We start from the raw sequence: 26,797 nt of genomic DNA on the forward strand, positions 1-26,797 counted from the left end.
AGAGCATGCACTTTTTGGATATGGTAAGGGTGAAGAAGCTGTTCTCTAAGGATTCTTGCAACAGTGGTCTTTGGAACATTGGTAAAAGAAGATAATGACCTAATGCTAACTGTTGGATGAGCAGCAACTTCGTCCAGTATATTTTCCTCTACTTCAACTGTACGTGCTGTTCGCGGGGCACCCCTGTTTGCAGTAACAGGAGCAAACTGACCTAAAGACATTAAAATTTATTTAATATCCATTTTGTTTAATAATAGTAATCGTATTTTACCAGTTTCTCTTAATCTTTGATCAATACGTTCGAAAGTTTTGCGATCCGGAATCCTTCTATTAGGATAAGAATGCTGATAAAATCTTCTTGCTGCCGAAGCATTACAAAGAGCCCGCCCGTACATTAAATGCATATCAGCATATTCTTCATTGGAATACTCCATATTTTATAACAAATTATGAGTTATGAGATGAGTCTTAGATTTAAAACTACGTATTTGACAAGTTTGACAATTTAATTGCCTTTGGCATACTCTGACATGTCAAAGCCAACCACGATTAAATCTGTGTTTCAATTAAATAAAATGTCTCAAATTAAATGGTACCTTCCTCTTTAAACGGGTTTATCTCAAAAAATATCTATTTTATGGATATTCAACAAGTATACCTTTTTTACGTAAAATACCATAAATTTTTATAAAATCATGGAAAATTTGGGGTGTAGTGGAATAAAAATTTTTTTCTAGATATTTTGGTGGGGGGTGCTTTGCCCCCGGGCCCCCATAATTATTATCTAGGATTTCATATTATCATCCAAAGCAGCTTCAAAAATTATAGATTCAGCCAAAAAATGTTCAAAATTTATTGAAAAATACAAAAGTTATAGCAAAAAAACCATTTTTAATTTTCAACTTCAAGAGCTAATAACTCTACAGGGTGAACCCGGAGGAAAAAATTTTATATGAACTTGTGACATTATTTTCTCATTATCTATCCATATCCGAGAGATTGCCCACCATTTCCGGGACACCCTGTATAATTGTGTTAGTAATAAACATTTTATATCCAATACTCACCTGTTTATCTGTTACATATAGTATATAATGTTCTTATACTGGCATTTAGAACAGAAGAATAAAAAAAGCGCATTTCTTTCAGTGCAGAAATAAATATAACATAAAATTAATATAAATTATTTCAAAAGAAATTGTCAAGATTATAGAGGATAATTAATTTGAATTTAATGAAGGAATTTGCACTGGACGCATGATTTGTCCATTTGAGGATAAGCAGATTCTACATTCCTGCAGGGCCCGCTTTTCATAAAACTTTATCAATTTTGTCCCCATCTGCTTCACCGGTAGTAATGGTAACCTCACTTATGTAAAGCCTCGTGTAATGCTTATAGTGTCTTACAAATCGTAATTAAGAAATCTCATTACTATCTAAGGACCCCTCTTCACGAGGCGCCATGTATATAGCGTAATGGCCATTGTGTAACCACTGGCCTTACCTCGCTGCAACTGGATGACGCTGGATAAGCTCCGATCTGTTTGGTGTCGATCTTTAGGCGCTATTTAAAGGCATATGGTCGATCATGGTCGTATGCGGCCATACACTGGTCCATTGTTTTCTTCTTTTTCACCATTTTATTTTAAACTGAACGTTTACATAAGAAGCTGTATGTACTTAAGCAAACGGCAGTAACCGAAATCGTTTCTACGTTCGTACTTTACGATACTGTGCATAAATAAAATATAGAAAAATTTGTACAACACAATGAAATGTCAAATGTTAACCATCGAATGGTTGATAGCAATGGCCTGAGATGGTCTCTGATTCTCCACTGGCCAATTGCGATGCATGGTCCATGATGAAGAGGGGCTATAATATTGTTTGAAGGCTTAAGAATAAAATGTACATGTACTTACTATAGAGGCAAAATAAATTTAATCCGATTTTGAGTGAAACGGTTTAGCAACCATCATCAATTTAATGTTTGCAAGCATGGTATTGGTATTGTAAAATTGATATTATTATTATTATACTTCAATAAACTCAAAATGTCAACAACAATCTTCTCTCACTTTGACGTTTCAGTCATTCGCGTCCGCGTTCACCAAACTAACTGCTTTTGATGCCGAGGTTGCCCACTTATAAACCCTTTTTTCTCGTTTTCGAATTTTCTCGGCCTTCAATAACTTATCTCGAACCAAATCGAATATCTGGAATTTTAACAATGACGAACTTAATTAAGGAATTAACAAGGCGAGTTTCCGAATCAGCATTTGTTGTTTTTTACAATAAAAAAACAATGTTTCAAGAAAAGAATTACATTAGAATAAAAGCTACAAAAGTATTTGGTTAAGGTTTGGCCATTTATTAATTTTATTTATTTACATAAAAATTTCTTAATATAAAATATATAAAAATAATTAAATCCAATCTTNGTTTTTCACATTTCTCTTACTATTTCGGTCTAGTGGTCTTCTTTCTTTGAATCATAGTTGACCATCTCCCTAATTAATTAAGTCTTCGACTTCTGAGCTAATCCTTGCGAATAGATAGGGATAGGGATATTGATATGTTATTATTATTATTATTATTATTCAGATGCTTCCAAATGCTAAGAATGTACACAACGCTGTGCTGGCTAGGTGCGCTTGCTGGTTATACCATCATGTGAAACAGGTATTATTCTAGCTTTCTGTCATATACTCCCTACGTATATACCTATTCAAACAGAATGTGTCTATTTGTGTGCGTATGCTACATTTGCGGTAATGTACACGTTAGAGCAGATTTCTTTTTTGACCATGTTTACAAACCGTCGTTGCATTTCTTATGGGAGTTTAAAGTTTATTTATTAAAAAATAGTTAGTATTTATACAGAATGCAAGGAAACATTCTTAAATGTAAGACATCGTGTTTTATTGAATGTAATCGACATTTACATATGATTTGTAAATTTCTAGTTTGTTACTAAATGGGTTTTTAACTTATTTTATTTAATTCATATTCAGAAAGTATACATCATACTTAATGTGCAAAAAAAATCCGATTATTTTCAACAATTTCTTAAATAATTAATCAAAATGGAGCACGGTAAAACGTAAGGAAACCATATTGTTATGTCATACCATCATTAGTATACATCATATGATACATGAAAACAGACAAACTTTGAACAATTAAACCTAATTACAAAAGAAACGTCATTACAAATTCTAATAAAGAAGAAATGGAAATAATGAATTTATCTCATACTTTTCTTCGCCCTCTGTGTGGTCTTAATGTTACATTATTAGACTAGGAAGAAAACAAGATATTTCATAGTGCATTGTAACTAAAACCGAGGAAAAAATTCCAATTCTTTATTTGAGTAGACATCTGTTTTTTATTTTTGTGTAGAAGAAACTGAAAATGTTGCTTTTCTTAGAAAATCCCTAAAACTAACAAAAACATTTTAAAATTTTTGGCACTTCATTAAATTTTATTTAAATTTCCTCTTTTCCTTTCAATGCGGAAAAAACTCAGACAAAAATTAGTACCTACAGCATGTCGTATTGTATTTTAATACACGATTAAGTCAAATTGCAGATTAAATCGATCAGAAAAAAATTTATTTACACCACAGCATTATATTAGTAGATTATACATTGAAGACTTACCTATATTCTGCCAAGATTTTTTTATATTTTTTCATGAGTCACAAAATATTAATATTTGTGGTTAATTTTTATTTGAAATATTGTTTGTAATTATTTACTTTGTTTTGTACAGAGAAAAAGTAAAATATAAGAACTACAAATAATGATTAATGACAGTACAATATAATTTTTTTTATTAATGATACATATATTTATTTCTCATTTAGTAACAAATATTTAGGTGCTTTTTCTTCAAATTTTGTAAAGTATTTATGAATAGTCCTACAGTGTCATGTCTTTGATTTCATGGCATTCTTGAGGCGCGCTAGAAGAAAGTATTTCACATATTTTTAAAAGTTTATCTACGCGAAGAAAAATAACCAATAGATAATTTTTCCTCAAATTTGGTATACAACTTTCTTAGGGGACGTAAAACGTATCTACGGTTTTAATTTTTTAATAAATACATTCCTAACGTTTTTCTGAAAATATATCAATTTAAAAAATAGCAGATCAAGCGTTCATGGCAACAGGAAACCATGTTTTACGCTTATGCCCATGCCCATAACCAAATTGTTCGACTTGATTCCGCCAGTTGTATTTAAGGAGGTGTTAACACGAAAAACCAGACGCACTGTATATGGTATATTTCCCTTAATTTTTTACTTATGTACAACATTTTGTTGTTGCTTTTGAAATATTTTTGTTTGATGTCAAAAGTTCTGTAACCAAATCTTTCCAGATATTTTATTGCTTTTAAAACAGATTTTCGAAAAAAAAATTATTACTCGGCATTCCATTTCCATTTAAAAAGAGTATTATTACTCATTCCTTTTAGAACTATTTAGTTCATCAGTTTATTTTATTTCATATGCATTGTAAACAGGATAATAAATAGGCGTACAGTTCTTTTGTTCTTTTGCATTTAGAATGCGACCAGTAAGTAATTAACCTTGCATTTAAATGCGATTTGCATTTCGCCTACTTAGTATTATTCTAGCTAATGACGGTATTATGTGTACAATAAAATTTTATATTCCTGTTTACGAGGCTCAAAGCGGGAGCCGGTCGCAGAAAATTCGAGTGAACCCTCGACACGGAGTTTGTTTGCGGTTGGTATTGAAAAGGCAAGTTTGTAACTTTGAAAGCGCGTAGTAATAAATGATGATCGTAGTTTACATACTGGTCTAGAATATTCTACACAAAACGAGTAAATACGAATAAGGAGCACTTTGGAAATGGAAATAAGTTGATAAACGTACCTTTCTTTGGTTAAATCGTCATTGCTAATACTATGAAGAACATTTATGGAGGGGAATTAAAGTAAAGGAAAGTTTGCCTTGCTTTTTTTATTACAGTGCCGTTGTTCTGGATATCTCGTAAAACTTGATTAATCGGTTATTGTAAGAATATATTTGCCAAATCGCAATTTAAACCTCAGGTTAGTTAACCCAATCTTAGTCGATATCCATTAGACCGTCGTTTGTATTTTGAATGTCCTAAATGACATAATTATCTTGAGAAAAACATCACAAAAGTTTTTCAGCCTGCCTCCATTTAAATATATTATAATACTTCAATAGTTTACAAGCTTTTAATACAATTTTGTAAATAATTACTTTCCATGTTTGGTTATTTTGTAATAAAGATATTTTCATTTCCTGGTCAAAGTTTTGGTTAGGATAAAATTTATTAGGCTTTATAGGCTTTAGGCACTTTCAGGTTTCCCATATTTTCTCAAAATATGATTAATAGTTACGTTGTCACTGGTTGGATTTTCTAAAAAAAAAATTGACGAAAAACATCCCATCCCGACAACTTGATTCTACGATTTTTTTAAAATTTTTATCTTGGCTCCTGTTGGTCGTAGAGGGTACTTTTTTTAAATTTGTATTTTTTTGCCAGCTATCCATTGCATCTATTTATAAGAGAAAAACGCACGGTTTTTTAATGCACAATTTGAGAATGTTAATGTCAAAAAAACAGTGATATTTTGTCTTTAAGATTACAATAACGCTTTCAGAATCATGTTTGGTTGAAAATGAACGCCTGTACAGAGGTTTAAAGTTAATAACTTTTGGAGCCTCCGTTATAAACAAATTGCATTGTGCGAAAACTATCGTACCTACAGCGCCCACTTTTGGCATACTTTTAAAGTATGACAAAACCCTCAACGTGTCATAGGTTTTATAAAATTTTAACAATAAATGCGATAGTTATAAACAAATTAAAAAATGGGCACTTTTCTTGTTTTTTTGCAATAACTTTTTTGTTTAACCGATTTTAATTTAACAAGTCTCATTTTGTAGATAATTTATTCCCTACAAGCTGTATGAGAATCACTTTTCGCTAAAATTGATGGTTTTCCCTGCAAAGTGAAAAAACTGTTTACCTCCCTTATTTGTTTAAATAGAAAAGTTAGCTAATAAAATATTTTGACTCGGCGAGATGAGAGATGTCCTGTATTATGTTCGTTTAGACAATTTCACAATAATCTGGCGGATAGGACTTTTTTCGAGTTTCTCTTTTATTTTCGCTCATTTTCCTGGTGTATTTATCCTCACGACGTTGCACATCAACGTAACATTAAAATAAATCGACTCTATGTTGCTATAGTACAAATTTTCTTACAATCTAAAGAAACTATACAGTGCGGACCATTTTGATGATATATGTACCTATTGGTATCTTGGAAACTACAAGAGATAGAAAAATTGATAAATGAGGAAAGTTTTAAACAGCTCCGTTGCTATGTTTGCAGACCGGTCCTAGCTCCTTAGGTCTTTGAGTAATTTTGAAAAAAAGTAAGTGTTGCATTTTCGAAAATCGTCTGTAACTTTCTTATTTAGAGGATTTTTTAAAATTTGAAAACACTTTTTCATAGCAAGTTTTTTCGAGAAATTTCACTGTATATTTAGATTTTCATTGCGACGTTTCGGTTGCGAAAAACCATCATCAATTTACATTTTTCTTATGGGAGCCATATTGAATTTTAAGCTGAACAAATACAGCATTTTTTGGGCTTTTCAGTGATATAATATACGTAAGAAAAAATTTCAAAAACAATGTCAAAAATAAATTTTTAAATATTTATTATAAAACTGACAACACCGCATAATTTTTCGAAATTATTATAGAATAAGTAGTCCCAAATTCTTGTAAATACGTATCACTAACGTGTTAGTTCCTGATATATTTCAGTAAAAGTGGATATTTCTCCTAAGAAACAGTTTTTATATCACTAATATGTGATAAGTAGCACTTTATCAGCCGATTTCAATCTCCCGATTTGACCTCTTAACACATGTTCTTGACGTCTGTCTACCAAAACAGTATTTAAATAATAATAAAATATTCAAATAATTTGATAAAGATCTTGGAACAATGAACAATAAAACTGAAAATAAAATACAAACGGAATATCATTTCTTAATGACATATTGTTTATTTTCGCTTTCTATTACTTATTAATATTTAAGTTTATCAGACGTCTAGTTTGTTGCTCCTACTTAATCGTATAAGCCAAAAATATCGCGAGTACTTAGGTTGACTTACACATATCAGAATGATTCACTTTTTATGATTAGGATTTTAACCATCCATATATCTCGTCACAATAATGTCATTTTGAAGTATACACTTTTTCAGGCTTCCTTTCAGGGATATAAGCTCTTGAAAAACATTTTTCTTTTATTTTTATTTATTTTTTTCTTAAACGATAAAAGCCATTTGTTATTGTTATTTCTCTTTGTTTCTTAATTTTAAATATTTAATCTGTATTTGTTTGAAAAACTTAACCAAATCACATGTAAGACACTTTTCTCAAAAATCAAGCATTTCATTTAAAAATAGTAAGATACCTTTTTGTTGTAGAATAAACCTCAATGTAAAAAGATATATTCATTTAAAAAAATTTTCAGTGGCGTACCAATTATATTAAAAATAGGGGTTATCAGAGCCCCTTAAGGACGCCTATTGAACTATTTTCACAATATTTGATAAAATCGATAGAAGTTTTTATTCGCACACTTCATGCTAAATATAAAACAAACGGCTTTCATGGTTTAAGAAAAAATAGACACCAAAAAAAATTTTTTTTCAAGAGCTTGGGTATGTCTCCAAAAGGAAGCCTTTGGAAGAAAAAGTGTATACTTCAAATTGATATTATTTTGACGAGGTTTATCGATGGTTAAAGTCCTATCATAAAAAGTGAATCACCCTTGATAGTTTTGGGTTGTACAACTGATTTTTTAAAATTTAACAGCTATTACAAAAAAACGTACGTATCTAAATTTCTTATTTTTGAGGAATGAATAAATTTGAGAAATTTTACAAATATTTTTACAGTGTGGCAAAAACAGCATTACATCAATGATGCCTGCGCCAATTTTTGACAGTAGAAATAAGTTTAAAAGCAGTCGCTTTTGTCAATCAAATAGTAGGTATATTTTGCAACAAAAGATCAACATTCTGCAGCAATATTTCATTTCGAATGGAAAATGCTATTCTATCCACACGAGTTATTTTTATGTAATTTAAATTAAAATTAACTGTAATACAGCGTATTATTAATTATATCAACATATGCATTCTATATGCAAAATTGCCACTGTCACATAAAAAAATGCATTTGTTTTGTGAAATGTTATCTACTTATTTCAGTTTTTTAAATATTTTTAGGTGCGTATAAAATATGTTGCATTGAAATTAAGTTAATTTGTAAGAAAGTTCGTGCAAATTAAAGTTAGGTAATTTAGAGTTTTGATAATGAACATAATAAATTTTGCATTTTAGGTTCCGTCTTAACGTAATTTTACGCAGTCAAAACATGAAAAACATGGGCATTCATGTAAACATCGGAATGTAAATAAAAATACTCAATAACTCTGAATAGTTCATGTGTTAATAGTTTCATAAAAGCATTCTACGGGGTGTGATTATGTTTATATACAGAGTGTTGCATGACGTACTGGACACACTTAAGGAACAAAGCTCAAATATTTACATGGGTTCAATTCTTCATGGTTACCGAGCTATGGACCTTTAAAGTTTAGAAATAATGTTTTAATATCAATCTCGCTAGCTATGAACATGGTTCACAAAACAAGTGATAATTGACATGTCAAAACTTATAAATGTCTATTTATTTAGTAAACTATGTGAACGTGTTTTTCTAGTAATACCTTTTCTGTCAACATGCCTGTACTGTTTTCAAACGAAGAGTATGTCGACATAGTTTACATTTATGAATTTTGTGACGGAAATTCGCGAGCTCGTAGAGAGTATCAACGACGATTTCCAAACAGAAGAGTGTCGAATCGTCAAACATTTGATTCTGTTTCGACATCAGCGAGCGCATGGTTCATTTCCAACAACGTCAACTAACTATTTGATTGACCAAGAAAACATTTTGCAGATAATTGAAGACAGTCCAGAAGTAAGTACCAAGAATTTCAGTATGTACGAATGTTCCTTATTGGAGAGTATGGTGAACATTACAGCCATCTATTGTATCCTTATCATGCACAACAGGTTCAGCATCTGGAACCGCGTGACTTACTTTCACGGGTACATTTTTGCCAATGGATTCAAGCAAATTTTCAATTAGTAAGACGTATTTTATTTACTGATGAATCCCTGTTTACAGATGGTTCCTTAAGATTGCCAGTACTTCATGCAACATCCTGTATGTAAAGTTCAGGAAACAAAATAATATACATAAAGAGATATAAATATGTTTTTTTCCTTAGTCTGAATGTGCTGTCAGTAGATTTTCTTAAGATTTTCATAAGACTGATATAAATTCACTTCAAAATTTAAAACTACGCATAAAAACGCCGACCATAAAAGACGAAACTAGTATTATCGGCATAAGCGAAAAAATAATTATTATTTTTCTAAATATTTTCGCATCATGAGTACAAAAAGAATAGTCTGTGTGCAAAATGCAAAATGGAAGTTTTTTTTTTTTTCAGACCATAATAATTGAGATGAAAGAGAAAAAGTACTAAAATTTGTTCAACATTTAATATAATAACACGTAGATATTATTCTTCTCGTACTTGCAATTAAGCTTAGGAAAAATAGATATCAACCATATCCGCATTTATTTGCGAAATGTTTAGATTTCATTAATATATTTAAAAACTTTAGAATATCTACTGTGCTACAATATTATGTTTTAACAAGTACAAAATGTTTTCAATGTACTTGGAATATTTTGTGTATTCAAAAATTTGTGAAGAATTTGTTTTTCTTCTTTAGTCATTATAGACATGGGGACTGGATTTACTCAATGTATTTATAGCATTCGGTTTCCAGAAATTTTAATAAAAATAACAACTGATATATTCTACCTACACTTAAACCAACGAAACTTCAAAGATTTATCTCTGGACTATATTCTTAGTTTGATTTATAATGCGAGGAAAATTAGGAAGATACAAATAGACAATCATAAATAATAAGGTATTAATACAGTCACAGATACATATCACAGAGCTGTGCATGTTTGTATGTAAAAGCTGAAGATTTATATTTATTATGTCGTAAATTATGTTCAAAACTCAACATAAAATAAATGTTTTTCATATTTCACTACAGCATTTTAAATATTTTACAATTTTTAGAAATAGATGTCATTAATATTAATAAATTGGACTAATATTTTCATTGGATTGGGTATTTTTGCCACAATGAAAAAAAAATCCATTGTATCAAAAGGATCATTTACACAGAAAAACAATTTTCGTTATGAAAATTTTGGTTATCAAATTGACTTGGGTCAGATTTTACAGTACTTACTGAAGAAAACACACTAGTGACAAAGGACTCCCAATAAGGCCTAAAATTATTAGTATTAGGTCAAATTATTTTGATAGGAAATACAATTTTGATCGTTTTCGTTTACCTCCTCACAGTGCAGAGAATTTACTCAATGAAACTGAACACGTTACTGAAATAGGAATTTTCTTTTTTTAATTTACCGAAGAAAAATAAATATTATTCATATATTTTTCTACATAATTTCCTGGTATGGAAATATCTACATTCTTTCAAACACTTGGGAGATAATAACCCAGTCCAAGGAAAATTAAAGTTCAAATTAGCGGCCAATTTTGATTTTCAATAGTTTGTCACTGTTTCTAATGTTTCCTTACGGTTTTCTTGATTAGTTCATTCTTTAGTTAGGAATTATCTGACGATGTTATAATTATATAAAAAACGGAGCAACATCGTGCAATGACAAGAATTTTTTTCAAGTTTCAAGCCATACGCCGTATTGGACATAGGAAAGGTCAACACAGCCAATAGAGGTTTCTGTAATTAGAAAGATAAATTAAATTTATTCCCTTAAATCCTCAACATCTTCCATCATTAAATTTTCATATCAATGGCTCATTTTAAAAAGTTGTTGATGATTTTTCTGGTGTTAGTAAGTCTTAATGGTAAGGAGAATTTCTCGGGCAATTGCGTTGACTCATTTTTTATGATTAGGACTTTAATCATCGACAGATCTCGTCAAAATATTTTCTTTTAGTCATATACACCGTTCTCTCCAGAAGGTTACTTTTAGATATAAGTGATTTCTTTTTTGGTTAGCCTCTGATAATCCCAAATATTAAGATGATTGCCACTATGCCACTGGAAATTTCTAACAATGAATATATTTTTTTGAAATCACGGTGTACTATAAAGCAAAACGTGTCTTACTGTTTTTAAGTTCAGTGCTTAATTTTTAATAAAAAAGGGGGTTCTTATGGGTTGATTACAACTATAGGTATACTAGAATTAAAAAAGGGGTGGAATTTTTCTGTCTAAAAGTTAATACTAATTCTACTCTGTTCTAATTTAGCATCCCCAGAAATTTATCTCTAGCAAATTGAATGAAATATCTTTAAAAGTGTTCTTAATATTAAATTTCCTTAAATTTTGTAAATTTATTAAAAGCTATTAAATTTAGACTTGAATTTCGATAAGTTTTTCCTTTTTGTTTTTTATAAAGCAGTTCAATTATCGACAATTGTTTTATTGAGTTGTTAATCAAAATGCATGTCTGTCTTCACATTTAATGAAAATATTGACAACAGAAAATATATGACAAATGAACACAAAAAATAATTTTTTTTTTCCTAATAGTTCCCCAGAAATGGAGATAATCATTTAGTTATCATGTTTCTTCTTTTGTCATGTTCATCATTACTTGATGTGAATATTTTCAAGGTGAAAATATTAATAGCAGATAGGTTTCTATACACTAATATTTTTATAAGGACATCAAAAAATATTTTCTCGAGAGTTTAATAGTTTAATACAAAACAAAAAGTAAAATGAAAAGTCTACTTAACTTTGACATTTTACCGGTTAAGCTAAGATAAAAAACTAAACGTTTAGGTACTTTTAGATAAAAGTAGTTAGTTAGATAAAATGTAGGTATTATATGCTGCTTTTAAGTTTAAGTCCATCACTTTCTTTAATTTTAGAACCATAATAAATGCTTTGTATGTAAATTTCATTCTAAAATGACAAAATGTTTAATTTTAAAATAATTGATATATAATGGTGGCTCCATTAAAAGTGAAACACAGTGTATATTGAAGAATTGTACATCTTAAAAATAAAGGCTTTTAGTGAAAATGTGCGCTCTACATAAGCTACTTGTTTACAAATAAATGCAAAGGGTATTGGGAAATCGGATCCGACATTTGCAAAGCTGGCACTTAGACTAGAAATGTCACGAAATCTTTTATTTAGATGGAATAGTAAAGTGCTACTAAAATCGCTAGACACCAGCTCCGTGCAGATCCAAGTTACTTTGCTCTCAGTTCAGCAGTGAAATAAAACCTGAAATGGGCTAGTTTACGTTCCACAACCATACTTAATTTAGAGAATTCTATTCTCAAAGGGATGAAGTTTCAGTAAAATAATTAAAATAAACAAGTAAATTCTTTGGAAAAATTTGCTTTATTACCAGTTGACTGCGAAACAAAAGGCACCTGAAATGCGTGCACCAGTAAGCCGCCATTGAAACCTGGTGTCAAAATAAAACGATTTTGACCTATTTCTCAATGTTGTTCCTAGAAATCCAAGAAACATTTTATATTACTACGCTAAAAGAGTCTTTCTTATTTTGCACACATGTTTGTTTATTTCAATACATGCAATATATTTGACCACCTTAGTACTTTTTGATACGTTTAAAAACATAAAAAAACCTTGAATATTTCGTCAACTATAGAAAATAGACTAATGTACCTCTATAAAATCAAAATAATTATTTAATTTCACATCTGTTTGTCAAATTGTTATTAGTATCTACTATTATGTATAACAAATACTATTTCACGTTTTACCGTTGCTTTTTTTTTAATTATCCACTATCAAAAGCTTGGAACTTATAACGCCTATAATTACTTTTTTTCGATTTAAAATGTATTAAGTAGTTAATGTTAATTTTAGAGAAACTTGATATTTGCCAAAATACTGCAAAGGCCGACACCGAAACAGTGAGTTTTACACCTAATATTCATTTATCAAACTAGGTCAAGAAAAAAATAAGAAATCCAATATAACCATAATTTTGAAATGTGATGGTACTGATTCAGTGCAACTTCCATTTAAAAAGTTTTTTGTATTACTGATATTATTAGAGCTATAGAAAAATCTGTGTTATGTTCATATAAATATTTTTTGTTTATTTTAAAGGTAGGATTAGTTACATTTAACGCTTAACATCCTGCTGTTAATCCATACCAGATATTTAAATTTTATAAGAGGAAAAAAATCTTGAAAAGAAGATATTAGAAGTTTAAATTAGAAGGAAATGATCATACATATAAAAAATTATGGGATAGGAATCCCGTGAAATAACAGCCTGTACTATTTTCTTACACATGCAAGTGATATAATCGGTCTCAAACAAGTAAAGATGCATATTATGTAAGAAGTCTCTAGCTCAAACCATTTTAAAGTTATACGTAATGGCTCACCAGATTTTTATACAGGATGATTCAGTTATAATGTCATTAAGTTTACCCACGTATTCAAAAGACAGAAAATCAGAATTTTTACACGACCTCGAACATTGAAGCCAAACAGCTCATTTCCCCAGTCGCCTTGAATTTTGCAATTCGTTTCAAAATCAAAGTTTATTAACAAAGTACTATGGACGGATGAGTGAGTGTTTTTTTAGCCGTACTGTCATTTTAAATTGGTAGGTACTATACTACCCTTTGAAAAGCAATGCTACACAATAAGGTATATGTACTACAAACTGAATAATTAACATAATACTAAAGTCATATTTAATTATAAAACATAGTAAAAATGTTAACAATATTAAACTGTAATAATAACCTAACATTCGAAAACAATGAATTATTATTCAACTAGGTTAGTGACCGAATAATACGGTAGTTAAACTCTCGATAAACCTTTTGTGGGTCAGCAGTCAGGACCGGCACGAAAAGGGGTTTAAATAAGGATTTGAAAACATTTTTTTTTCAGCGTAAATATGCATTTAAATTTTTTTAAAACGCGTATTCGTATTCTACTCATTTTTCCTTACCTTATCTTAAAATTAATGACATTATGACTGAATCACCCTGTATATAGGCAAGTCGGTCATAATTATCTTATTTTGACTCGAAGAATCTATAGTAGCTAGTTGGTACATGTATTTCAGTGACACCCAATAGGTATGTATTTTTTATATCCATAGACATTGGTTCCATATGCTGGGCAATATACAGCTGATTTCAAATTCAAATTTACGTTATTTTAGATTAATCTTCTGACGTCGTCGTCGGTCGCTCTTTTATATAGTGTGTTTTGCTTATGCGATCGATACATATACGAAACAACATTTGTGGATAAAATTTGGCACGTATTTCTGGTAATTTCGGTTATAATAGAAGAGAAATTTCAGTTTTATTTTAGAAAATTTGAACATTTTCAAATCTTGAAAAATAGAAGATCTAAAAATATCAATAAAATAATCAATATTTAGGGTTATTAATTAATTAATTATTAACTTTACATTACTCATCAACTTTTGGAACACCAATGTACTAATTTGATTCTGAAATTAAATTTTGAATAAATGATGCACAACTTGCCCATATTTATCTATTAGTATATCCAAGTTAGTACCTATACCAATTTTTCTATAAAAAAATATTTTTTACTATATATTTTACCGAAAATTTAGTTAATAACTTTTTACCCTGTATGTCTAACATGAAACTTGATTCAAAACCTAAAAGAGCTATCATTTTTCCATTAATTGTGTATTCTTGTTTCATTTCGGTATCTCGATCCGTTTTCGAGAAAAATCGATTTAACGAACACTATGTTCTGATAATACGAGAAATTAAAAGCGAAAGAAACCAAGTGTTTTTTCGCGTTATTACAACAATTAACAATAAAACAAATGAAATTCGTAATAATGACTTAAAGTCAGTGTTCGAAGAATCCACCGTTGACGTTTACACACTTTACACAACGTTTTCTAAGTGATCTTCAAGTTTGAAACAACATATTGGGACTGCGTTTGACTTCGTTGCCAGCGATTTGTATTCTTTGCCACAACTCTTCACACGAACCAATAGATTCTTCCAAATAGAAAAATGAAGAGGATTTAAGTCTGGACTTCTGGGTGGCCAAGTAAAAATGCTTCCATGGCTTGAAGAAGTTCCACTTTATTTAAGAAGAGACGTGGTTCATGCACCATGGAGCTTCACCGCATTTTTCTTGGCCAGTGCGTTAATATTTAGATGCAGTTTTTCCAAATCGCTAGATTGGCCATGTAATCATTTTTGCTTGGCCATCCAGAAGTCTGGACTTCAATCCTCTTGATTTTTCTATTTGGTTTCGAATGAAAGATATAGTTTACAAAGAATCTATTGGCTCGTGTAAAGAGTTGTGACAAAGAATACAAATAGCTGTCAACGAAGTCAGACGCAATCCCAATATGTTGTTTCAAACTCGAAGATCTCTCAGAAAACGTGTAAAGTGTATCAGTGTCAACGGTGGATTCTTCGAACAATTACTTTAAATCATAATTATGTATTTTATTTGTTTTATTGTTAATTGTTGTAATAACACCAAGAAACACTTGGTTTATTTAGCTTTTAATTTCTCATATTATCAAAACATCGGATCGAGATGCCGAAATGGAACAAGAATACATAATTAATGGAAAAATTATAGCTCTTTCTGGTTTTGAGTCAAGTTTCATGTTAAATATACAGGGTAAAAAGTTATTAACTAAATTTTCGGTAAAATTGGTCGTAAGTGGCGCCCTCTACGAGCAATGCTGAAATTACAACACGCATCTTATTCGTCGCCTAAAAAATATAGTTTCATAAATTTTCAAGTTCCTAACCTACATATTTTCAGAATAATCGCAAAAAAACGATTTAAAATTTGAACTTTCAACACCCTGCATTTCCAAAACTATTAACTTTCGGTTAAGCCATGTTTGCGCCAATCGTCACCATTTCACGTATAGTATCTTCAGCTTTCGACTTTCCCATTGTTAATGAATCACCCTGTATATTATTAAAAATAATAATGAAATACATAAGTCAGGGGGTAGTATTTCGAACATTTACTAGTGTAGTAAATATTTTTAATGAATTGTATTGTAAAATAAAAATGTTTGTTGCGTCGAAAGATTATCTTAGGAACGTTAAAACATGAGTAGTATAGAAAAATGATATACCATTTAGTTTAGTATCTAAGACTTAGTAACTTAAGCGAACGGCACAGTATTGGGTTTCTATTTCAGGTTCAGGTCATTGACAATTGGTTTGTTATTTTAAAGATAATCTGTATTTGTTAACTATTTTCTGGATTTTTTGAAAGTTTGATCATAAAAATAACGTTTTTAATTGTTTTAGATATGTACTTTCAAAGATATTTCTACAAATATAATGATTATTACCAAAACTGCCTATTATTAAACTGAGATATGATAAAGTTAGTAAAGAATAAAAATGTAAGAAAAATACGGATACTAGTAAATATTTTATTGTGTAGGTCTTATTGTCATAATTACCAACTAAATTTTTAAATTTAAAGTACTTTCCTCCAGAAAAGATATTAGCGAAAATTGTATTCTTCTAACAAAGATGTTTGATAATAAAATTAATGTATTTTATTCTTGTCTTTGACTTAATTATCTTTTTGAAAAGCAATTTGGTATGCAAATTTTGAACTTGTGAGACAACTTGAATTTGAAGGACTCATTATAAAGTATAAGTTACACATCTACAATTTGAATAAATTTTCGTTCAGAAAAATTTATGAGAACTTATGGTAAATAATAATAATTAATTGCATAGACAGTCCAAATTACTTAACCTTTTTAACTCTACGATATCTTCTCATAGAAGGTATTTTTTGATTAAAACATCGTCTGGGATTATTTTTATTACATATTAAATTATATCTCATAGATAAATATTTTAAATCTACATTGATTTTTCATAGTTTTCATAGTGATAGTTTTTGAGATATATTTGAGATATCAAGTAAATCAGACCTAACGGAATTCGTGTTTAAAAGGACTATCCAACGAGACATCACTACATTATACCTTACTATTTAAAAAACCTTTGGGTGCGCTAAATTCCCGCATTTTGCAAACAAATATATAATAATAGTTTTATGAATTTTATTCTTAACTTTTGGTACGTAGCTACGGTACATTAATAAAAACATGTCCGCATATAACGTTTATTTTTCGCCTGAAAGTTTATACTTGAACGATAACAATTAACGTTAGTATAGATATTTTTGCAAACAGATTCCTTATGAAGAGTTTTTACAAAAAATAATAATTTCTAATATTTGTTTACCATATTTCTGGTATAATAAATAAAAAATACTTACGTAATTTTAACAAATGTAAGTAATAATATCAGTCACACACAGAACATTTAGAACACTGAAATATATATGTAAAATTTTTAATTTGGTTCATGTTCAAACTGCACATTATACCTACAGCTTATATTAATTGAATTCAGTCGAAAATTAATGTTTATATTATTTTTATCTGCCGAATACAGATATGCTATTATTATTATACTGTTTATTAATAAAGTTTTCGACGTAATTTTTTGTGCGGAGGAAAAAACCCAAGAAAATCCATTAGTGAACGGAAGGAAAATAAAGTTATGATTAATGAAACCGTTTGGCGGCATGAAAAACGTAATAAAAGCCCGAAAATTAGGTTTTTGTTATACACAGCAGTGAAAGTATTCGTAGCCTATATTACGTGTCAAATAATTATTAATTACTGTTTAGATTCTGTATCCTTTTAGTGTTATCACGAAAAATCTCCAACAAATTTTATACCTAACGTAGTCGTAAATATCCTGCTAAAGAAAATAAAGGATACAACGATAGGATATATTTTATACTATATTTTCAATCATTTATATGTTTATCAGAAAAAGCAGAAAAGTTTAATAAAGTTTTCTACCTTAAAACATTAATTTATTGAAAATAAGTTTTTTTTTTAACAGACTGAAATTGACTAATGATCATTAAATGAATAGGCAATTATGTTTAAATGGCAGTACCAACAACGGCCAATAGTAGCGGATATCTGCATGAACTTAAATGAACAATATACAAAGTTTAACGTCTACGCGCAACATCTGAATGTATTACCTTGAAACAACATTTTTTAACACTTATGCTTAATATATAAGAAAATAAGATACAGAGTGTTATTTTTTGGGTACTCCACCATCTTGTCCAGCCTATACCATTTTTATACGTGTGCCAATGGTTTACATTTTGTAACACAAAATTAATTTTAAAAAAATTATTTTTTCATCTAAAATTTTGATATTTGCTATGAATTTCACATAAAAGAAGGTCAATTTTGGCTAGTAAATACTTTGAAATACAGGGGATTACCGAATTTCGAATATTTGGATATAAAAAAAACTGTTATGCTGTTAAAATATCACAATTTTATTTAATATTCCTAGAATGGTTGTAGTATCATTAGGAAGCATTTCATGTGCAGAATATAGAATAAATAAGAAGTTTCTAGCTAAAGTAGTTTTAGGTAAGTACTAAAAAAATGTTTCTTGTTGTATCAGAATCAGCGGTTATATTTTACTTACTTACTTTTGTATAACGGTATGTTGGTCCGTATTGTTTTATTTTAATTCCAGGAATCCATGGTCGAGCGGTAACCCAACCTTTCTGGGATGCCCTGTATGTATCGGAATCATATAATTGATTGTATGCTTGCTAGTTACAACAGAAACATAATTCAAATGCGTAAATTTCAACAATTTACATAATTAACCATCACATATTTCTACCGCAAAATAATAGAAAATTCAAAAACTGAAATGTGTAGTAAATATTTTATGCATATCTTTTGGTAGAAAAAAAATTTAAAGTAAAAATTTGTTGCGGATATTATGCTGAAGTTTGTAATGATAATTCCAAAAATCAAAAATATAATTAGAATAAGAAGAATTAGAAGTAGAATATACAGGTATACCTGCTATAAAAACATCTTACGGGAAAGTCACCCCAATAATTTTATACAAGGAAGAAAAAAGGGAATAATGTAGGTAATAGAAATTAAATATTTACGGAGAGATGAAATAAGGACAAAGGTACAAAATATTTTTTTTATATGAAAAGGTAGGTAAAATAATATCAGCAGAATGTATGAGAAGTAGAAAAAAATTGGAAAAGTTTGACATGAAAAACACTGGAACACCGAAGAAAAGATGGGAGAAATAATAGAACTTATAGCGATTATATGTACCAAAGACTGTGATGTGTTATTTTTCGCAATATAATCCTGAAATTATGAATAAATTGCAATTTTTATAACTTTTAACATTATACAAAATGAACTAACAAATTTCGAGGGTATACAGAATGCACAAATATAATGGAAGGAAGCCAAATATATTCCTTATATACCTACTTCGTTGAAAAAATAGAGGGCGTTGCAATCTTCACCAAGGCGCTTTTTCGAAAACCTGACATTTACTATATTATTTATAACAGCCTCATGGCTGATCATTCAGCAGTACTCACAAAATAAATTACGCAATCCAGTAACGGAGATTTAAAGGTGATAACCCGTTTTGTTAGCAGTACTTTACTGATTCTAATTTAATTTGTACGATTTTTTAAGTTTTATTGAACTGAACATTTTACGAGAAATTGACAGGAATTCATATTTCTGGTTCCTAAAAACAAACTTTATAGTTTTATGGAAGTTGGTGGGTCATTTTTAGTATTACAATTTCCGTTTTTAATTGCCCCTTTTGTTTCTTAAAGAAAAAACGATTTTTAAATAGCTATATATTGGGTAATTAAAGGTATTCGTACACTCCGTCGCTCTTACCTGAAAATTCATTTACACGAATTCATTTAATTAATTTTTAGACGAAAAAAGTAATTTTTAAATGCCACATTACTTCACGGATTCATTTACTTGACGTCCGCTATAATCGGATATAATAAACTAGTTAATACTACATCTAAAAAGTGATAATGTATAGAAAATACCTATGCTGATCAAGGAAGAGACGCTAAATGAAAAATGTTATATGTACATCAATCAAAACCTGCATTTTTACTGTTTCGCCTGCTTGTTGCTTATGTACCTTTTGGGCTCAGGTACATTAGTAATAATTTCGGACTCAGATAACCTTAATTTATTAAATCTATATCATTATCATCCAGAATCTAGTCTCAAAGTAAATTGATTAAGGCAACCTAAGTATATATCAAATTTTATCAAGTTTTGAATAGCAGTAGATATTTCCGGAACTTTCATTTATTATGAGAATAAACAATAATCAATGAAGTGATTCGGTTGACTTTAAACCCCCAGATGAAGCAGTAAATGCAGACACTTTTCTTCAGAATAAACGTCGATGACTGTTGACGCGTGTTGGAAGGAAGATTTAAAAGTTGCTTTAGAGATTTTCAAAAATAAGTATTTCTTGTGAGGTTATCTATTGGTAATGCATCGATACGGTAGATCTCTCACTGATGTACTGTCAAAATTTCATGACATTTGGACGAATAGAAGCGGAGTTATTGCGTCTGAAATGACAGTATATTTGTGTCATCGGTACAAAAATAAGCATCGAACAAATAATCCAATGAAGATGTCATTTTATATAAAAAAATCCAAACAGGATGATTTTTTCAGGGTCAAGATCACACTCGAACTCCTGGTACGACTTGCGCTGTGGGGATGGTTGCCTAAACATTTATTTAGAGCAAAATAATCTTAATAAAAGTTGTAGAGGATCAAATTTTGAACAATTTTTCCTCATAAAATTTTTTTGAATCCTTAACGAGTTACTACGCATTATGTGACAAAAATTGGGCACGCCACAGAAGTGGTCTTGTAAACATATTTTTACAAAAAAATGACTTATTTTGAACAACTTTTCCTTACAAAATATTTTTGTATCTCTAATACTTAACGAGTTACTGCGCATTATATGACAAAACTAAACATGAACTGATGCAACTGTCAGCTAACACACAGCCTAACAACGCTTGCCCCACACCCACTGTCGCCAACGCTTTGTAAAAACATGTTTACAAGACCACCACTGCAGCGTGCCCAATTTTTGTCACATAAAAGTTGTTCAGAATTTGATCCCCTACAACTTTTGTTAAGGTCATTTTAGTCGTACCAGAAGTTCGAGTGTGATCTTATGGTTGGATACTCACGAGGCAATCCCCAAGCAACCCTGAAAAAATCATCTGTTTGTATTTTTTTCTTGAGGCCGCCTATAAGGCGAGCACAACTTTATTGGATTAAAAGGGCTAAATTAAGTTTTGTTTAAAATCTGGTAAAACTTTTACCGAAATGTTTCAATTGATGGTGATAATCCCGTCGCGGACATCAGTTTAAAAACTGCCAAAGATCAGGCAATATCTTCCATGAATGTAGGAATTGAAATTGAGCATCTCAAAAATATCAATTTATCGCATCTTAGTCGAACATTTAGGCTACCGAAAAGTGTGTGCACGGTTTGCTCCACACAAATTGACAGATGATCAAAAATTGCTCAGAATTCAACATTTGAAGGACATCATCAAAAGAACAAAAACTTCCTTTACAACATTGTGACTGGTGATGAAACGTGGTGTTTTCAAAATGGTCCAGAAACCAAGCGCCAAAGTGCCGAAAAAAGCGTCAGACGAGCCAAAATCCAAAAAATCTTGTTTGGAGACAAAGTGAAGACAATGTTGATTTGTTTTTACGGTTCCAAAGGCATTGCCCACCGTTAATGCACAATCCTATCTTGGCATTTTGAAGCGTTTGGTGCATTGTATTCTCGTATTCGGCTAGAATATCGCGCAGGAAAGAATTGGCGTTTGTTGCATGATAATGCGCCTTCTCATCGATCGACATTTGTGACCGATTTTTTGACCAAAAATTTCATTTTAACTGTCAACTATTCCACATATTCGCCTGATTTGGTACCGTGAGACTTCTCGGAATGCATTTACCGAAGAAAGGAAAGCATTTTGTCGGAAGGGGACCATTTTGAATAAAATAAATCGGTTTTGCCAAAAAAATATTTGTTCTTATTTTTAAAAGTCCTGTTTATTTTGGAACGCACATTATAATTTCACTTATTTCAAAATCCTAGGCAATTCTTGATAAAAAGCCCCCGCAAATAGGCGGGGCAATTCTACGAAAGCTTGTTATTTCATAAAATATAAAATAACTGATATTTATTTTTAATTGGGTACAGGAGTAATTCTCGTAGTACTAGATTCTGGACAGTTCTTCAGATTAGTATATTTATCTACTTTAAAATAATAACAGTGAATACGTACGCATGTCCCAGAGCAGATATTATTGTGACTAGGTGCTTTGGTGATGGCTTCCGACGGTGTCGACGGCGACTTGCTTGCGGTTTCCAGGAGGGGCGGCTGCTCGCATTCGACATGGTGCTGCGATCCAGGACAACACAACCACGACCTTCTAGGTAAATCGCCTGTGTAGGGCTCATCGTAAGTCCTTTCTTCCTTATCACTTCTACTTATCGTATATAAATGACCGAAACTCAAGTCCCTATAAGGTGGAGGTTTGTACAGAAAATATCTTTAGGAGTTAGGAAATGAGAGAAGCTTGTTCGATCTGTGTTCATCAATTCGCGACTGCGGGAAGTTTTCAGCCATAAGAATGTAAATTATTACTGGCAACTTCATATAATATGCACATAATTTTAACACAATTTGAATACCAATTTTAGATTCGTGATTTAAATCGCAGCTTAAAGTATTAAAATGACACTTTTCTAAAATACAATTCATAGAGTTATATTCGGACGGCTTTAGTTGTTAATTTTGACGGTTAAATTTACCTACATTATTCATTAGTATAAATTTATGGATTTCTGCTAGTAAAAAAATATCAAATGTTTTTTTAAATGAATACGCTGATATTCCGTTCGCAGCATTTAATAGTTTAGATATTCTTTTACGTTAATAATAAACATTATGGATTGGATTTTTTACGTAAATTTATTTAGTAACGGTTATTCAGGAAAAAAGGTATATCTTATAAATAGCCAATTTCTGTTATTGGCAATTTACTACATCCGTGGGCAGGGCCGCAATTATCGATTTTTTATCACGAGCGTAGCTTCCAAATATAAAAGTTTTCGAACATATTATGTTAACTTTTGGTCTTTAAAGGAGTTGGCTAACAAAACGTGTATCCTATTTGTACAGGGGGATGATTTATCTTTTTGCCAAGATTTATTAGTTTGTTATCAACCAAATATAAATAAATGGATATAAAAATTTCATGAGAATCAAGAAAGCATTATTATAGCATCCGCTTGAAAAAGAACATTTTATAAATATATAGATGATGGTCAGTCATTTGTCAATCAATTTCTTATGTTTCAGCTTAATTAAATTTTTATATAGTATTCACATCAATTCAAATTTTAAATTATGATTAGCATGTTTGCAAGTGTTATCTTTTGCAATATGTAGCAATTAAATTGAAAGATTAATTTATTGTTAATGTAGATTAGAAAAATTTCAGTTGTTTCTAATAAGCCTTTATGGAAACTATAACGAGTTATACTGTCTTTGGCTTTTTTATTTATGAACCTTATCAGTCATTTATCTTTCTTCAGTATTATGTTGCCATCGGCATATTTTCCTATTATTAATAAAGATAAAACATTCTTAATCTCGGATACGAATTTTTCTATTAACATTTTTGTAAATCGGCTTTTAGGTTTATGATTTAAAGCCTCTAGATTAATATAAAATATAAGTAGCTACTTATATTGGTGGTATTTGATCCGAATGCTTTAATATAGGTGTCAATATCTTTGGAAATGCAATAGGGAACATTGATGGCACTAATATATTTCTTAATACGAATATCTTTCAAAACAAGTCCTGTCCGTCAATAGAAAGTAGAAGTTTGAATTTTTAATGAAGTGCATTTGTTTTATTTTTATTCTTGGCAATATATCATGAATTCATAAAAATATTCAAAATATACCAATGTCAACCAAATCTATATTTCATTTTATTAAACTGAAAAATGTAAGTAATTTAAATAGTTCCGCATCAGGGACTTTTAACGTAGGTGCTACATTTCAAAATTGAGATATTGACTTTATTTGCAGTTAAGTTCATCAGCTACTACGAGAGTTGTTTGTATAAGTGACAATAATAATAAGTATATTCAATATGATTATGTACCTTTTACTACTATGTAATTAGATACCTACCTTAATAGTTGGGCGTTATAAACAAAGACATAATTATGACAATTATTGGTTGCTTTTCTAATAAATTATTTACATGAAAAGTACTAAGTAGTACTTTTCATGTAAACTTTTCATTTCAAGTAGTATATCACGGAAATAGAAGTTGTATTAAAAGTTTATACAATAGTAGCACAATTGACTATATTACAATTTGTGGCATGCAATACCAACAGATTATGCCTATTTAAATTGTTGAATTTAAGTTTATTACAATTGTATATGTTCACTTTTTATTTTGGTCGAGAGTCTATTTAGATGTGTTAAATAAATATTAATAAAATCACAAAATTTTATTGAATTTCTAAAAAAATTTCCATAAATCGTAGCTTTTGTTACCACATTACTGTTGAAAATTTTTAAAGTGCTTAGAAATTTTCCAAAAATTAAATTGAAGTACTGAAAAAATTTTACACCATAAATTATTAATATTTGAATTATTGTATTCAAACAATTATTATTACGTTGATTTAAAGTTATAAAAGCAACACACTTATGTATGTAGGGGAAGAAGAAATTTTCAAAGAAAACACTAACAGTACTCAAGTACAGGTAACAAATGAATTTCGAAAATACTAATAAAGATTACAACAATTGCAACTAAAATGTGCTAATAAATAAGAAAGTTTGATTAGGTATTGGTTCTAGCTTTTCAAGCAAATCTACTTATAATTTGTTTTGTGTGACACTTAATACATGTGTGTTTTGAATGGCACTTAACACATCTGTATAGTGATAAAAATATACCTAATAAAGTAATCTAAAGGTGTAAAGAATTCTTATTGCGCATGTCTAGGTCAGATCTACCTCAATATATCTTTATAAATTTCTGTAAATAATTTTATATAGAAACAACATTGTGGCAAAACATGTTTTATTAAATATTTTCACAATATGTACCTTCTGCTACAAACATAAAGGTAGATATAAATTATTGAATTCAATAGGACGTTTTTTAATTTTACTACAATAAGAGTTAATACATTATTTTTGGAATTACAGGAAACATTTTTTATACGCATTATAATCGTGAAAGTTTTTTTGCAGAAAAGAAGTCGCACGATATTGTAATTTTTCACAAGGCATTTTTTCAGTATAAAAATCATTTATTTATTTTTTGGCCATTTGAAATGTATATATACAGATATATACCACCGCACCGTATTTAAAACAACCTAATTGACATTTTAGGGCAATTTTTTTGGTTTATCGTGCTAAAACCTTCTTCGAAATTGCATTTAAGAGATGAAATATATTTGTCAATTTGTTCAAATTGTTATCAATTTCTCTTTATTACAATGTAATTTAAATTTAATAACAATGACATGACAAAGGTGCAGTTATAGCGTCGATATGAATCAAAAAGTATTATCTAGAAAAAACTACCGACGCAAACATGACATAATTCTGAAATCAGAAAAATTTCACCATTTCAAATACATAAAAATTGCAGGACCTACAGAGTATTAAAGAAAACCTTTTCTTTAAAATCAAAATTAAAAACTATTAAAGTAATCATTTTCTATTGAAAACTCTGTACAACATAGTTCTTTACTTATAGGTAAGTACAGTGTGTATCAGCCAAATGGAATAAATTCAATAATAAATAAATGGGGGTGTGTTTGAAAAAACGCTCGGACGCGTCCATTGGTATTTTTAGTTGCGCATTTTTTCAACAAAAACTTTTTATACAGGGTGTCATGTAACAGTGGTCAATACCAACTTTCTTATTTTAAATGCAACAGGGTACATTATACAATTTTTGGATTCTTCAGAAATTTCTAGACATATTTCATGTACAATGTCCTATACCTATCTTCAACTGTTTCAGAAATATTATAAGTGTTTTCAATTTTATTGCAAAAATTAACATTAAAAAAAGAAAATTATTTTATTACAGAAATTCGTTACAACACACTCAATATTATTTCCCATTTAGCTCTTGATAATGAGAAAGCAAGCAAGAACAATTTCAGCGTTCCTTTTTACTGATATGAAATAAAAAAAAACTATAAATAGTTTTGTGTACTTTTGTTTAAAACGCATGGCCTTAGCAACGTGTTGTCTGCATGACAGTAGTTGTCAGTCGTTTGAATTTCGTTAACTCGATATCAGAAAAATGGTTCATTTAACAGAAATGCACAAAATAACAATTCTACGGATGATTGATTATGGAAATTTCCAAATTTGCCGCCTTATATCCCAAGGGACAATTATTAATAAAATAGAAAAGTAGTTTCGCGAGCTTGGACATGTAAGGCAGATAGAAAAAGCAGCTGCCAATGCAATAAGTGATGATACCAAATTGGATATTATGCTTGAGTTTGA

General features: G+C 29.8%; 1 protein-coding gene across 1 annotated transcript in view; it reads right to left on the reverse strand.

Annotated features, from left to right (window-relative positions):
- Window positions 1–26,797, reverse strand: part of LOC108913512 (colorectal mutant cancer protein) — a 189,072-nt gene that overhangs the window by 100,334 nt on the left and 61,941 nt on the right. The window contains exon 3 of the mRNA XM_018719072.2: window positions 22,509–22,746. Coding sequence (XP_018574588.1) covers window positions 22,509–22,746 — 238 coding nt within the window. The remainder of the gene's footprint in view (window positions 1–22,508; window positions 22,747–26,797) is intronic.

Source organism: Anoplophora glabripennis, unplaced genomic scaffold, assembly GCF_000390285.2.
Source record: "Anoplophora glabripennis isolate ALB-LARVAE unplaced genomic scaffold, Agla_2.0 scaffold37, whole genome shotgun sequence".
In the NCBI taxonomy this organism is placed as follows: domain Eukaryota; kingdom Metazoa; phylum Arthropoda; class Insecta; order Coleoptera; family Cerambycidae; genus Anoplophora; species Anoplophora glabripennis.